This window comes from Myiozetetes cayanensis, unplaced genomic scaffold, assembly GCF_022539395.1.
Source record: "Myiozetetes cayanensis isolate MyiCay16 unplaced genomic scaffold, myiCay2020 scf1, whole genome shotgun sequence".
In the NCBI taxonomy this organism is placed as follows: Eukaryota; Metazoa; Chordata; class Aves; order Passeriformes; family Tyrannidae; genus Myiozetetes; species Myiozetetes cayanensis.
Window position 1 is genome coordinate 89,554,028 of NW_026086604.1, and position 15,521 is coordinate 89,569,548.

Below are 15,521 nucleotides of genomic sequence, written 5' to 3' on the forward strand. Positions count from 1 at the left end.
CAGGCTAGATATTATACCTGTGCAGTATGTCCTTTCTTCTCAGTTAAAAATTAAAGGTCATTCTTGCACAGGCTCAGAAACTATAAAGAGTTTTGATAAAATGCAGGCCTAATTCTCATGGTATATAGCTTCTTCCTCTTCCCACCTTCCCCTGCTTTTCGGATTCATATTAAAAGGAAGAAGAGTTATCTTTCAGATAGCATCAATGTCCGTCTTCAGTACACCTCCTGAAAAGGTGTTGCTGGATATGTAATCGGCAGCATTCATTTCTTCAGAAATGTAGAGAACCTCTGGTTGCCAAAATCAGAAAGTATAAGCTCAGATAACCATCGCTTGGCACTTCTTGCTGGCCAATTTTTAACTGCTGCTTTCACACACATTTATTACCAGTGGTTCATTAATGAGGAATCATCAGTTTCTTTTTACCCTAGGGAGGTGGCCAAAGCTTTTCCTGCACCGTTGCTCCAACAATGTTTGCTGGTTTTGTTTTACAGTTCACATTAATCCTGCCTGAGCCAATACCAAGCTGTAAGCACATACCTGACCAAGGAACATTTCAAAGATTTGTCGTGTTGCATTTATATTCTCTGTGAGTAGACATGGTTCCTTTTCCTGTGTTTTTCAGTGTGATTCAATATTCCTGTACATTAGACTATGCCACTTTAATCATGGATTGTGTTTCCATTTAAGCTGATAGAGAACTTGTATTAGAAGTTTGAAAGAGAAGTTGCTGCCTTCTCTGCTATTAATAGTATTACTGCTTTATATAACTTCATGATTCCCATACAGTGGATAAATTATAACAGACAAATAAGCATCTCTGCCCACAAGGAACTTTTAGTTCTGCATAAAAAGAGCTGAAAAGATGCAGAGCAGAAAAGTTCAATGCAGAAAACAGGCTGAGGTTTGGAGGGCAGAGAGAAAATGCTGCAAAGAAGTAGCAAGTCTTCAAAAGGTCAAATCTTATTCTAGAGATGAGGCAAAGTCAACAGAATTAGGGTCAGTATTAATATCTCATAATACATAGAGTAATTCCTGGAGGAGCGGTGAAAATTGGGATGTCAGGAACAGAGAAGAAGAGGCTACTTTTCTTATGACATGTTTAATTTTTTTCAGTGTATTTCCCCTTGCCCAAGCTTTGTCTTACCTCTTCCTATGAGCCAAGGATGACATGTCACCAAGTCACATCTCACTTCAGCTGCATCACATCTTCAGCATTCCTGCCAGTGGTACCTCCTGTTTTCCTTACTCAGACACAAAGCTTGGGCAAGGAAGCTGGACAGTGAGCTAGCCCATACTCACTGCTGCTCTTTCTACTGGGCCACATGTGTGCTGGGCTGGTCTACACACACAGCTTGTCTTTGTGCTGACCAGGCTGCTTGGTGACACCTCATATAGGACTTACAGGGGCCAGGTAAAGACCCTTATGCTGAACTGCATCAAATAAAAGAATACATGCTGCAGGCAGAGGACTTGGAGAGCAAAAACACAGTTTGAACAATTTGCTGTCTCTAGACACTAAGAGAAATCACTAAAAGCAAAGACCTCCCCTCCCCTAAAATATACCACTTAAACCAGGCATTGACTAAAATTGCCTATACAATGAGTTTAAAGTAAATATCTCACGCTTGTAAAAATATTGTAAGACATTATAAAGGTTTCAAAGTCAAGCACCCATAACATTTAGAAATATGTTCATTTGGATTAAGCTTTGCAACTTTAATTCTTTCTGAGTGCACTTGCAACCTGGTAGTCTTATTTTGTATGATCACATATAACTTATTCAAGAACACAGAATGCTTGATTAAACCAGAACTGGTTCATCTGTTTTTGTCAAATGCACTGGAATGGAAGGATGTCTCCAGGTACCTGCCTTTCTACATTAACTGCTGACAGAGCTGAGGTGAGAAGTTAGATGAGATACTTAAGGCACTGGTCAGTGAACTGATTCATGCTTCTAGTACTGACGCAGAGCATTCTTATTAGGTATAATAGATTTATTCCCAGTAAAGCTCACCACCAGCTGATCCATGACCAGTGCAAGTCTTTGGACAGAGAGAAATCATAGTACTTGACATTTTCTGGTGTACTTCTACAGCGTGTTACTCAGTGGCTAAGAGGCCTGGATGGCCCAGGAACCTTATCTCAGTGAGAACTGAAACACTTCTCTCTATGCACCAGTTTGTACCTTTCTGCAGCATGGCAACAACTTTTGAAAATGCATTTTAAGGTTTCTCAGAGTCTCAGATGAACTTCATTATTTTTTTCTTAGCATGGACCCTAAGTTAAAAGTCCAGGCTGGTTGTTGCATCAGACAAGAAAAATCTAACTTAATTAACTTAAGGATAGTATTTTCATATGGAATTTGCATTGCTCTCACTAGTGAGCTGGTTCTCTAATACAACTTCATGCTGTTGGTTAGCGTTAGAGGGAATGACCTTCTCCACAACATACGGCCTCCGACAGACTGAACTTTCACAAGGGTTAGTTCAGAGCATGGAATAAATGCTACTGGTCATACGAATTTAACATGGCACTTCAGTAAACTTGAAAGGTGCTAGAACTGTGCTCTCAGAAAGTCCAGCAGCTCACTGCAAGGCCCAGTACAAAAGGAGGTGTTTGCATTCACAGAGCTTAGTCAAAGTTGCTTGGCACGTCAACAATGTAACATATTCACTGGAAGAAGTAAGGACTCTTTAGCATAATGACACAATATATTCACGGGAAGAAATACGGAGTCTTTAACAAGCAAGCTTAGAACTCCCAACCACAGACCATTAAAATTAAGTAAACTACTTGTTTATCAAAACCTTCCTTTAATTGCCAAGAACTAGCCAAGTGTGATAAATCCAAGACAACACTGAATTTTTAATTTTACTGCAAACTTTAAGTTTTAAAATAAATTCCTCTCTACAATAAGACTTAACTTACTAAGAGCTGGGAGTACCGACAGCATTTGCCTATTAACAAGCATTATTACACATTAATTGCCTTAAGAAACAGAAAGATGAACTGAAGTTAGCAATATACAATGGAGAGCCTTTTGAGGTGGAAAAGATTTGTGCTCCACATTTTTCCTCAACCTTTCTCAATATATACCAAACATATTAAATATGAGGGGACCCATATATACTGTTTGCTTCTTTACAAAGCTGTAACATGGAGAAGGATGCTGTCAGGTCAAATTAGGTTGTTGCTGATTTTCATTATTTCATTGCAAATATTTCAATATGCTGGTGTTGGGGTTTTTTTGTTTTGTGTGTGGTGGGGTTTTGTGTTTGTTTGTTTGTGTTTTCTTTTAAAGCTGTCAAAGTCAAGAGACTGCAGTAAGAATACCAGCTTTTATATTTTTTTAAGCAAGCTTTTTTTCTGTATGTCAAAGCTCATAAATAAGAAAAGAAGGTCTCCTAAAAGTTCATAAACCAGATGGTAAATAACCAACCACCTACCCATCCTCTCTAAATGCCTTATTTTTAAGAAACTGGGCTTTTAAGCCAGATTCATTTGTGGGTGGGCATTGACTCACGAGTTTTGAACACTTGCTGTGGCAATGCAAATCTGAACCAAAACTTACATTTTATGCTTCCAAAAGCACTGTTGAAAAAATTTTAAAGCAACAGAAATGCTTGTATTTCCATTTAATTTTCAGACTATCCAAATTAAACATGTATTTTCAAACCACTCAAGCACTCCCTGGCATTGTTACTAGTCAAAACACAGGAGAAACCTGTTAGTGCCTCATTCACAGGCAGTTTAATGAAGAGTTTAAGCAAGTGCCTGTAAGGAATGCTCATGGGATAGCAGGTCCAGCCATGGAGGTGAGAGGAGGTCAGATAATCTCTCAGTGTTTCTCAGCATTTTGATTCCTAGAAAGGAAAACTTACTTTATTACTGAGATACTTCCAAGGGAAGCAGTACCATGTAGCTGTAACAAATCAGTGATGAGACTGTGGCTTTTATATACTGAAGATTTTCATATCATGCTGCATAGCATCCTCACGCAGGTAAGTCCATAAGGTAAGCTAAAAGAAATTGTCAAGTAGATGAGATTCAGTCATTTTTAAGCTGATTAAATGATATTGCTGATGACAGAGGTTAGTATAGGTGTGGCTTGGCAAACAACAATAATTGCTGATCATAATAATAATAACAATATGTACTAGAACAGGAAGCTACTCTTCCTCCAAGCTTCTGACCATATACGTTGCAATCATGACAGCATACATAATGGCAAGTTAATCTTAAAAACAATCACCTGCAAAATCATGACCTTGTTTGAAATATTTTAATTGCTCTGTCATGCAAGTATTCTCCAAGGTTACTATGACTAAACAAAGTCTGAAATATATTTTGCATTTTGTCAGACAATATGCTCTGTAGACATATGTTTTTATACTCTCAAAATAAAAGGAGGCAACTGTGTGTACATCCTACAGGCTTCTTGTATATTTAATGTATTCCATAAATCGTAACATAATGATCAGTCATGCACAACAAAATACTACAATCTAACAAGGGCAGCAGATTTTCAGGATTTCAGCAGATATTCAGAATTCGATGTTAACTTGTTTCCCTGGAACAGATGTGAAAGAGGCAAACTACAGATTGGTAGTAGGACTGGGAGCAGCTACAGTAACTAAAAATTATTAGAACTCCATGTTTTCACCTGACAATTTCACACTGCTAACTCCATTTAAAACCTACTTTTGCCACTGAGATTAACAAGTGGAGCATCTGAATTTGTGTGACAGATGCAGAGAGGAAAAAAGTAGCTTCTCATATGTAAGCATCTATTTTACTGAAGAGCCAAGGGAGTTAAAGAAAAAAGCATGACAAAATGCTATCTGCATGCAATTCATGGAGCCTTACTCATCTCACTTCCTTATTCTTCTTTTTGGCCTCCTTTCCCTTAGGGCCCTCCCACCTCTATAAACACCATAACAGTAATTATCGCGTCAGTGGAGACTTAAACATTCTTGACATCCTAACATCTAACAAGTACAGGATATTTCACAAAGGCCTAGCCTGGCTTTCAAGAAGTGGGTCAGCTTGACACATCCCATGTGTTTCTGAAAGCCTGCAGTCTTTGAGCTTGCTCATCTATGGTAATGGGCACCCTACCAATGCACGGACTGGAAACAAAACACTGCCTGGTTTGCCAGGGGAACTTTAAAATATTTACCAAAAGCACATAACTTTTAAATTTCCATCCTAAACATCATACAGAGGATGTCTTATGGTGCTTGATCACAGGGCAGTTTCCAAACTCGGCAGCTTTGTGATCCACCTGCCCCCTGTTAGCTAAAAGGGTGCTGGAACTCTTCCAGCCGCATGCAGGAGTCAGGCTGCTGATGCTCCCAGCCAGGGTAAGAGAAAAGGGAAAGCAGAGTGTTTCCATTCATTAGTCCAAGAAGGCTGCGTGGTGAGCTCTTCTCTTCTTTCATTTTATCTTTTCCTGTCCTTCAGCCTCACTTCACTTGGTTACATACCACAACAGGATTTTTTAGTCCTGGCTGATCCGGTCAAACAAACCCTTTTCCTGTAGAAATTCTGGACACTGTGGGTTTTTTTAGTTACTCTTCAATAGTTTTTTCTTATATTTCAACATTTAAATCATGCCAACTTGCTTCCACACTCGGCAGAAATTCACGATGACTCAGAAATGGATCTTGACCTGCTAGCTGAGAATCACTTCTCTAATAGTGCTACGGTTTAATATCTGTTTTCACAAAGAGAATACACCAGTGTGTCTCATCATATTTTCTATCCTGCCCCCACATATATTTGTGTTGTGAATAAAACACATTCTATTCAGCTTGGAGGGCATTTTATTTCTCTGCACATTTTGACATTTAATTAGCATACGATGCTTGTACATTAGCCCAGGCAGCAAAGACTATAAAATCTTCTGTTTATGATCTATCCCAATCAACAGATTTTCAGTTCGCCTTAAACAGCCTTTTAATATTAAAAAAAAAAAAAAGAATCTCAACTCTATGCAGAAAATTATCAAAAATAATTGTTCTTCAATATATAAAGAAGATATGGTAAAGAGCTATGAATAGTAACTTTGAAAGAAAAGTATGAAGTTAACTATTAATAAACTCTCTAAACTCAATAACAAAATGCAGAGAATTTTTTTTGTAATGGACTGTAGAGATTAAATTTGGTAAGATTTTGTACAAAGAGTGAATCATACTTCTACAAAACTTGGTGTGCCTGTAGACCACAGGGCTCATGTACAGACCAGAAAGGTAGAACAGAATAAAGAGAACAGGCCTGCTCCCACTGTGCATACATGCTGGTGTTCAACTACCAAAACTAAATAGATATAGATTATTATCTATATCTATATCTCTCCCTACATATTGTTATATATATAAATACCACAACTGAAGCATTGGCAAACAAGTGAGACTTCTAATCATTCTTGCTCTAAGATAGCACACGTATAGCTGACTCATACAACAAAATTATTTCCATTAGTAGATTGCTCAGCTTTATAAAAGCAGAGGCACTGCATTGTGTGTGAGCAGCAATATAGTAATACTGTAAATTGCAACTGGATTACAATTTTATTCAGCCAAGCTGATGATTGCCTATAATTCATATATGATTCATTTTGGCAAGTCTTCCATTTGTCAGTTCATCAAGTCTATCCTAAATATAACCAATTAAATTATCAGGGGAAAAAATAGTCCAAATAGCAAAGGGCTCAGTAGAAAAATCCTCCAGGTAGTTTGAAGAGATCTATCCTTCATACTGGCGAAATATCATCGCCTACTTCTTAGTAGCTTTCTTTTCTTACTAGGAGCAGAAATTCAGTTCAGTAGGCACAACAATAAATAACACACTGCTGATTTCCAAGCAGCTTCTTGAAGCAGAGAAAATTAATTCCAAAACAGTTACAAAGAAACTACGCATTGGAAAAACTTAACCGGGAGAAATACTAAACAAAGAACAGCAAACAGTTGCCATCACTACAAACTGGAGATATTAAATTTCAGAGAAGTGACTGGAATTTTGTCAGACTGGCAGCCATAGCACACACATTAAATTCATGTGTAACTAGGAGGGTTGGTCCCACGGAGGGGACAAAAGACAAACACGGAAATAGACTCCCAAAGAGAATCCTGCCTCTGTTTCTTGTTGACTGAGAGAATACTCTTGGCAGCACTGGCACGGATGGCCATAGCCCACTTACTCACTCTTAATGAAAATGCAGAGAGCAGCCAACATGGGATCCAGGAGTTAAATTAACCTCTGCAACTTTGGGGCCATGCACAATGCTCTGTTGTGAGAAGAAGATGCGCTTGTGCAGCTGGGACAGCTTTATTCTCTTTGATGTTGTCTGTAGGGTATCAGTTGGGGGTTGCTCTCCCCTCTCCTCTGGCTCTGGGTTCTTCAAGGAGAGTGATGGGCGAAAACAGCAATGAGCTGATGCCCATGCAGGTCATCTGCCCAGAGGACTGGACTGATGGTGTGATCTCCTACACTCACTTTAAAACCTACGTATGACACGTTGACTCACTGTTGATACGCTCAACAAGAGGCTAAACAAATACCCTCAGTGTCTGGAATAATTGGATTGCATTTTATTTGGTGGAAATGGTCACTAAAGAGTAAACATAGATAAAACCTATGCATACAGAAGAGAATGTTTGTGAATGGAATTAGGCCTAACAAGGCTTTTCTTCAAAGCAAAATAATTTCTTGCTGATCCATCTACTGAAATTCTTTGAAAGTGTAAAAAAAAACCACCCAAAAAACCCAAAGGGATTTTAGTGGGCTAGTCAATGTTTTACAGTGTTTCAAAAGGCCTTTGATTAAATTCCTAAACCAGAGACAACTCAAGCATCTAAGTAATCACTGGGCAAAAAGAAAAGTACTACCATGGCTCAAAAACTGGGAGATGGAAAACAAAGAGCAGAATTCAACTGTGAGTTTCTGTGATGGTGGAAGGTTAATGACAGCCTTCTTCAGAGCTCCACAGCAAGTCTCATATTGCTGCTGTATTTACCACTGATCTAGAAAGAGGGCTGTATTGTGAGATGGCAACATTTGCAGCTGTCATAATTATTTCAGTTAAGCAAGACAAGAGGGGACTGTGATGATGAGGAAGTGATAACAAAACAGAATGGATCCTGTAATGGTGAATTAAGTTCAATATGAAAATGGAAAACGACACAGCATTAGGGAGGAACATGAGTACTGCTTCTAAATCTGAAAAGCTCCGATTCATTTACATCAGCCAGAAACTGGGCATTTATGTCAATATCTATGTGCTATCTCTAATCCTTGCAAAGATGTAGTCAGAAAATAATAGAACACAAGAGGAATAAATAAGATACTGGTGAATATCAAGTATTAGAATACGTCTACAAAAACCGCTGGCATAGTGCACAGTATAAGCCTTACTCAAAAAAAGTGATGTGAATGAGTGTGTCTGGGGGCATGTTTGGGGGAAAAGACTTCTTAAAAGACAGTGTTTTGTTACACTTGGATTATTTATTCTTGGAGCATGGTAAAAGAAGGGATAAAATCAACCAGAGTAGTGAAGTAGGGAATAATGTCAAGAAGTAAGCACAGAAACACCTGCTCTCCTGTCTTACTGTACAAAGAAATAGGAACTTTGTGGTGGCAATCTCGAAATGGGTGACATGAAGTGTTTTGGCACAAATGCTAAAAGTGAGCCATGACTCAGGAAGTGGATATGGCAGAAAATTTTTTTCATTGAAATGAAAAAAATAGTTAAGACACATGTACGCTTACAAACGTAATGAATATATTTCCCAATGCCTATAGTTGGCCAAATACTGTATTTTTTTAAAGAAATTACATCCCTAATCATCATGGTTTACAACAGCCTCTAAATATGTGAAAGTAAACCTACATATAGTGGGAGATAGCCTACCAGTGCCAGGGTAATTGACCCTCAGGCATGATTTAGAATGTGTTTTGACATCCATCCGAGGCACTTCTACTCCTCTATAATTTGCAGCTCCTTTTGATAGGGTATTTTTAGAGAACTGCATTTTGTCCAGCCATAGATGCTACTAGTCATCATGGAGCAGTGACAGGATATTTTGGTAACTATAGGTGAGAAGTGTTTAGCTTCATACAAGCCTTTGTGAGTGTCACACCTGCATTACCTCACCAACCATCTCACACACGTGAAGCATAATTAACCTCCTCTATTTCCTGCTTCTGTATTTATTCTCCAACATGTTGACAGCTGGAAATGAGTTTGTGAAGCACCCAACATTTCAGGTTCACAGAAGCACAGAATCATTAGGGTTGGAAGAAACCTCTGGAGATCATCCAGTTCAACCTCCCTGTCAAGGCAGGGTCACTGACAGCAGGTAACACAGGAACATATCCAGGAGGGGTTTGAATGTCTCCAGAGTGGGAGACTCCACAATTTCCCTGGGCAGCCTGTTCTGTGCTCTGCTACTCTCAATGTAAAGAAGTTCTTCCTCCTGTTGAGGTGAAACTTCTTTTTTCCTTTATGGCAATTGCTCCAGGAACACTGCACTGCTCCTCCTGCCCTCCTCAGCTGAGTCATTCCCAAGCTTTTCTGCCTCTGGGGAATGCTCTCAGTGGCACTTCTCCTTACCCCCATGTGAGGCTGGACTTAAGGTGTGGGCAGCAGAGCCATGTCACACGTGTCAGAGGCCACAGCCTTCCAGGTGCCACTCTGGCCCATCAACATCTGTTTTCCCCATTGCCATCCCTGATGGTGGCAGAGCCCACCATGATGCCTCCTTCTCCTTCAATTCTTCTCCAATTTAATGTTACAACCTGCCCCTGAAGGCAGGGTAACTGACGTTCTTGGGATGACTAGAGTGAAACAACAGTGTATGACTGAGATGTGCATATATATATATATGTGGGGAATTTATATTCTTTGCAAGAATTGTAACTCAATCTGCCACTGCTTGTTGATCATGCCAACTGTTATGAGCCCAGGTCATATAGGGCTGGGAAAGGTCAGCACCATAGCTGTTTAATTTCATGAGGAATAGACAGTCTGCATTTGACTCACCCCGGGTGGTTATTCCTTTTGAATTGGTCATTGACCCACTGAGGTTTAATGTCTTTCTTTCCATTAGCCCTCTGAGGGTCAGTTTGACTTTCTCCTGGAGAAAACCTTTCAACAGGTCTGGGTTACACCAGAAAAACTTTCAACGGGTCTGATGCTCCCAGGTCAATTGCAAGAGGAAAAACATTATCATCATAACCTCATGACCAGTGACAGGACTCGATGAACGGCATGAAGCTGAGTCGGGGGAAGTTTATGTTGGGTATTGGGAAAACGTTTTTCACCCCAAGAGTAGTGGGCACTGGAATAGCCTCTCCAGGGAAGTGGTCATAACACCAAGTTTGACAGAATTAGAGAAACATTTGGACAGTGCTCTCAGGCACATGGTGTGATTCTTGGGGCAGCCTGTGCAGGGCCAGGACTTGGACTCGATGATCCTGATGGGCCCCTTCCAACTCAGCATATTTTACGACTCGACGATAATTCTGTAACGAGGGGATAGTGCCCATTTGACTGGCCTATTCCTTTTCCCCACTACCCTCGGGGGGTCGGTCAGACTTCCTCATGGGGAAATCCTCGCGACAGGTCCGGGTCACGCCAGAAAACCTTAAGACAGCTTTGAAGCACACCGATGGCTCCACCACGACCCGATCCGCAAGGCCAACTCAACCCTTCTCCCGCTCCCCCAGTCCCTTCCCTCTCCCTGCCCTTTCCCCCCCCTCAGCGCCTCGCGCCCGCCGAGGGGCGGACGCCCCGCCTCCTGGCCCCGCCCCGTCGCGCGCGGGGGGGGCGGGGCCGGGCCGCGGGCTCAGCTGACTCGGGGGCGCGCTGGGGGCCGGACGGAGCGTGTGCGCGCCGGGCGCGCCCCCGACCGGAGGAGGGGCGGGGGGACCGAGCCAGCCCCGCTGCCAGCTCCCCATCCGCCCGCCGCTTCCGCGCTCTCCTCGCCTCTGCCCCGGCCCCGCGACGCCCCCCGCTCCCTCCCATCGGGCACCTCCACCGGCCGCCGTCATCGCCAATCCCTCCCCGCCCCCCGTCTTCCTCCGAGTCGCCCCGGTTGTGGGGGTGACCCGCGCTCCGCAGCGCCCCGGGCCTGCCCGTCGCTCCGCCCCCGGGCCCGTCCGGTGACAGTCGCGACCGCCGCGGGAGGTGGCGGCGGAGGAGCAGCAGGAGGAGGCCGGAGCCGGGATGTCCGGGCAACAGCAGCAGCAACAGCCGCCACCGCCGCCGCCGCAGCTCCCCTTGGCGGCCGCCGTGCCCCCTCCGGCGCCGGGGATCCCCCCGTCGGCCGCCGCCAGCCCCGGCCCCGCTCCGGCCGCCGCGCTCCTGCTCCACCCGCCGCCGCCGCCGCCTCCGGCCACCGCGGCGCCGCCGCCACCCGCCACCGCCGCCGGGAGCAGCGGCGGCAGCGGCCCCGCGGGCGCGGGGGGCGGCGGGGCCGGCGCGGTGCTGGGCCTGCCGGCGGGCAGCGGCACCAGCGCCCCGGCGCCCTTCCCGCACGGGGACCCGGCCCTGAACGAGCAGGAGAAGGAGCTGAAGCGGCGGCTGAAGAGGCTCTACCCGGCCGTGGACGAGCAGGAGACGCCGCTGCCCCGCTCCTGGAGCCCAAAGGACAAATTCAGTTACATCGGCCTCTCGCAGAACAACCTGCGGGTGCACTACAAAGGTGAGGAGGGGCGGCCCGGGCCGCCGCGACACCCCCTGTCTGTGTCCCCCCCCGCCATCTCTCCGTCGGGCAGTGGGCACAGGAGTAACAATAACAGGAAATAACACACGCTCCTCTCCCTCTTTCTTCCCTGTTTTCCGATCCCGTAAATTCCCCCCCCCACACACCTCCCCCCGCAGCGTGGAGAGAAGGGTCTTTTTTTTTCTCTTATTTCAGCTTTATTTTTCTCTCCTTTCCCCTCCCCCCATTTCTGTCGCCGTGCGGGGAAAGGGGGGGGACACACACAGGGGCCGCCCCCGCCTCCTTATGCTTCTGGAGTGGGCATTATGTAAACTCCGAGACTTCCTCCGTGGATTCAGGTATCGCCAGTACGTTTGGGTCTGAGGCAGGAGAATAAAGGACGCTCGGCATGACGTGTCCTGTTTATGGTAATGAGCGAGAAAAAGAAGTGGCTGCTTTTTTTTTTTTTTTTTCTTCTTCCTCCCCTCTCGAGAAGAGCAAGGGTTAAATGGAGTTAAGAGCAGCAAGCGTTAAGCTATTGAACACGGAAATGACGGGAGGGGAAAGCACGGAGAAAAACATGGTTTATTTTTAAACTGCGAAAAAAATGGCTTTAAAAGTCACTGGTAACAGTCTTGCCTAACTATTGCACAGAGTGATTTGAGGGAAAGAATGACAATAGGGCTTAAGTTAATAAAGGTGACTTTATAACTTTCTCCTAGACGTTTCACAGTTAGTTACAGGTTTTCAGATAAAAGGTAGAAACCCCAGAGTATGCTTTTGTGTAAAAAAATTAGCGAGAGGCAACAGAAGAAAAACTTGTGTTGGTTGTTATGAAATGTCATAAAAGCTGGAAACGTAAGTGTACACTCTGACCTGAAAAAACACAGACACATCTGGTGTTCTAGGCCCAAAGTCCTGAAGTAGAAGTGTTGTGGACTCAAAACCACTTCTGAGTTGGCTGTGAAAAACTGGATCTTTTGTCAGTCTGTAATCAAATGAACGTAGTGGGAGGGGAAAAAACACCCGTGCAATTACCCTTTCTCAGAGTTTGCAGTGGAGAAATTCAAGGGAAATCTTGATAAACATGTTACTGTTTAATCGGAGGAGGAAAACGGCAACACAAACACATGGCAGGATTTGGCTGCCATGAAAGGATTAAATGTACTTTGGAATACTTTTTTTTTTTTTTTTAATAGAGAAGTTTTTTTATTACATACAAAATACTTGGTTAAAAATGCTAAGTTTGATGCACCATACAAGGATAATAAAGGAGTCTGATGACTGTAGAGCAGGTTTCTGGGAGGCACCAAGTGATTTGAGGATGTGTAATTTAATACTCAACTCTGAATTTCCTGGCTTTTGTTCAGTGTTTTATGACCTTATATTTTTAGAAGCATTTTGTATTTTCTGGTGCTTAGTAGTGGCGGCGTTTTTGGTTTTGGTTTTGTTTTTTTCTTCTAAGATGATCATAGCTTTATGACCATCAAGTCCTTCTGCTGGTTTGCTTTCTTTTGTCCAACTCCTTTTGCTTATGAGCTAGAATTAAGACGTGGAACCTCTCTGATCTGACAGGGTAATTGCAGAAGTGAATTTTTAAGCTTTCCTTGTGATGTCCCTCTTTTTCCTCACTTACCTCCTTTGCCATAGTGTTAAAAAAAAAAATTCATTACCTCAAAGAAATTACAGGAGGCTCAGCATGTTTCTGAAGTATAGGTAACATAGGAAATAGTGTGGATGCTCTACCAGAAGACATAATGCACAGTTAGAAGGTTAGAACAAGAAAATACCTGTAGTCTAGTTCTTAAATAATGGTAAGTGATGGAGGTTGAAGAGTTCCTAGGTTAGCCCAGAGGACTGTGAGGAGGAGAGGTGCCAGTGTAACATGTCTGTGCTTTGCTTTTCCTAAGTGCAGATGGGAGTGAATCGCTTCTTAAGTGGCCTATCTTTTCTTCCTGGTAATTTAAAGAAGGTGGCTGTTAGGGCAACTCCATGTTTATGTTACCGGCTTGGCACCTGGAGTTGCTAACTGGGCTAAGCAATGAATGATATCAGAGCATTCCTACCTGAGAACTGGGGGAAAACCCACTAAAGCATTTGCTGCCTTTTCTCCTTCCTGGATCCTTCAGCCTTGAGAATACAATTAAAGGGAAGAAAAGGAGAGGTTCAGTGAGGAGAGTAAGGGAAGATAGCAAGTAACAATGTGCTTAGCATTGTCAAATATTGTTTCTACAAATCAGTTGCAAATAGAGGGCTTAAAAGAACACATCTTCTTGTGGAATATTGGCACTTTCAGTGCTTCTGAAGTTATCTAAGTAGTAGTGGAAGAAGGATGGATGTTTTTATTGAAAGGAAATTTGAATCACATATTGAGCAGGAATAAAGATCCCTTGTGTTCTTGAGCAAAATACTCAAGGAAGACAGATCTGTCCAAAGAAGCCAGTATCTTAAAGCAATTCTTACCATTTTCTGTTATTGTACTATAGGTACCTTGTACAGTTAATTTTTCTTTTCTGCCTCTGTAGATTTCTGTCTTCAGAACTGTTTTTATGGAGTAATTTCCTCCTGTCTGTGACTGACAGGGGGCAGAAAGCAGTAACATCAGTGGTTTCCTTTCACTCTGTATGTGCTGGAGATAGTTGCCTCTGAAAAAAAAATGGGTGGGGAGGAACAATCAGAGCAAAAGCTTTCAAAGTCATTTTTCATATAATTAACTTCATAATTTTAATGTGCTGATGTACTGTGATATTTTTGTTCCATTGGTTTGTGAGAGGAATTATGGTCCTCTCTATATAATTTTTGAAGATTCCCTTCATTTCCTTGCTTACCAGTGGACAACTTGTATGGAAACTTGAACAGCAGTAGACGTCTCTTTCTGCCATTACAGCTGTGTGTACTGCATTTCTGGACCTGAAGATTTTTGCAAGCATCCTACAGAGTGCTTAAAAATGAAAAGTGCTGGAAAACAAGGCATTGATCAGGTGGTGGAGGTTTTAAAAAAAAAAGGAATGTAGTTTAGGATCGGAATAGCAGCTCTTCAATTTTTGTTGGAGGTCAACAAAACTCAAGGGTCAGTGCTCTTTTTTGTTCTCTCTCAGAATCATAGTGTTATTTAAAAAAGGAAAGGAAAACTTACATGGAGAGATGTTTGAAGGGAAAATGCATTGACTGCCCTGTTGTTTACCAGAACAAGTCAATTTCTTTCCACAGTGAGCTATTCTGTTACACTTTTACAAATTCTGATTCTTGATTAGGAAGCTCAGTCAAAATCTGGATGTGAAATACATATACAGTGGCATCAGTGATACTGTAATATATGAAAGATTATACCTAGAGTATTTTTGTTTTTCAGATGGACAGACATACATTTTTGTGTTGCTGCCAATTAGCTGTGCAAGCTGATAGAAGGCTAATGCTGTCCTAGTGACTGTTGTTCATGGTATATCTATGTAAGCGAGACAATGAAAAACAGTGCTAGAAAAAACATTGTGATTTCACTTAATGTCAATATTTGCAGCTCTGAGCTGTAGGTAAGTGGAAAAGAAAGCATAAGCGTACGCTGCACGTAAAGCAGTGACCACATAAAATGCGTAGTTATTAAGGTCACATATCTTTAAAAATATTCCTATGTATTTCTAAAATATTCAGAATTAACACATGGGCCTTGTTGAAAAACAGGGATTTCATAAATACTGTATGTAATATGAACGTTCCACTAGACAGACAAGTTATGTTTCCAGCAGATAGTGATCTGTGCTATGTAGTGTAAGGAGACAAAACCACAGACTCAATGCAGATTGTAATCATGGAAGA

The 15,521-nt window shown here is 42.5% G+C and overlaps 1 protein-coding gene across 2 annotated transcripts in view; it reads left to right on the forward strand.

The window, feature by feature from the left end:
• Positions 1–11,023: 11,023 nt before the first annotated feature.
• RANBP9 (RAN binding protein 9) overlaps positions 11,024–15,521 on the forward strand; it is a 40,433-nt gene continuing 35,935 nt past the window's right edge. Inside the window, exon 1 of one of the 2 annotated variants that reach the window (XM_050321086.1) lies at positions 11,024–11,708. In XM_050321086.1, coding sequence (XP_050177043.1) covers positions 11,231–11,708 — 478 coding nt within the window. In that variant the 5' untranslated portion in view covers positions 11,024–11,230. The remainder of the gene's footprint in view (positions 11,709–15,521) is intronic. The other variant, XM_050321078.1, reaches the window with a different exon arrangement.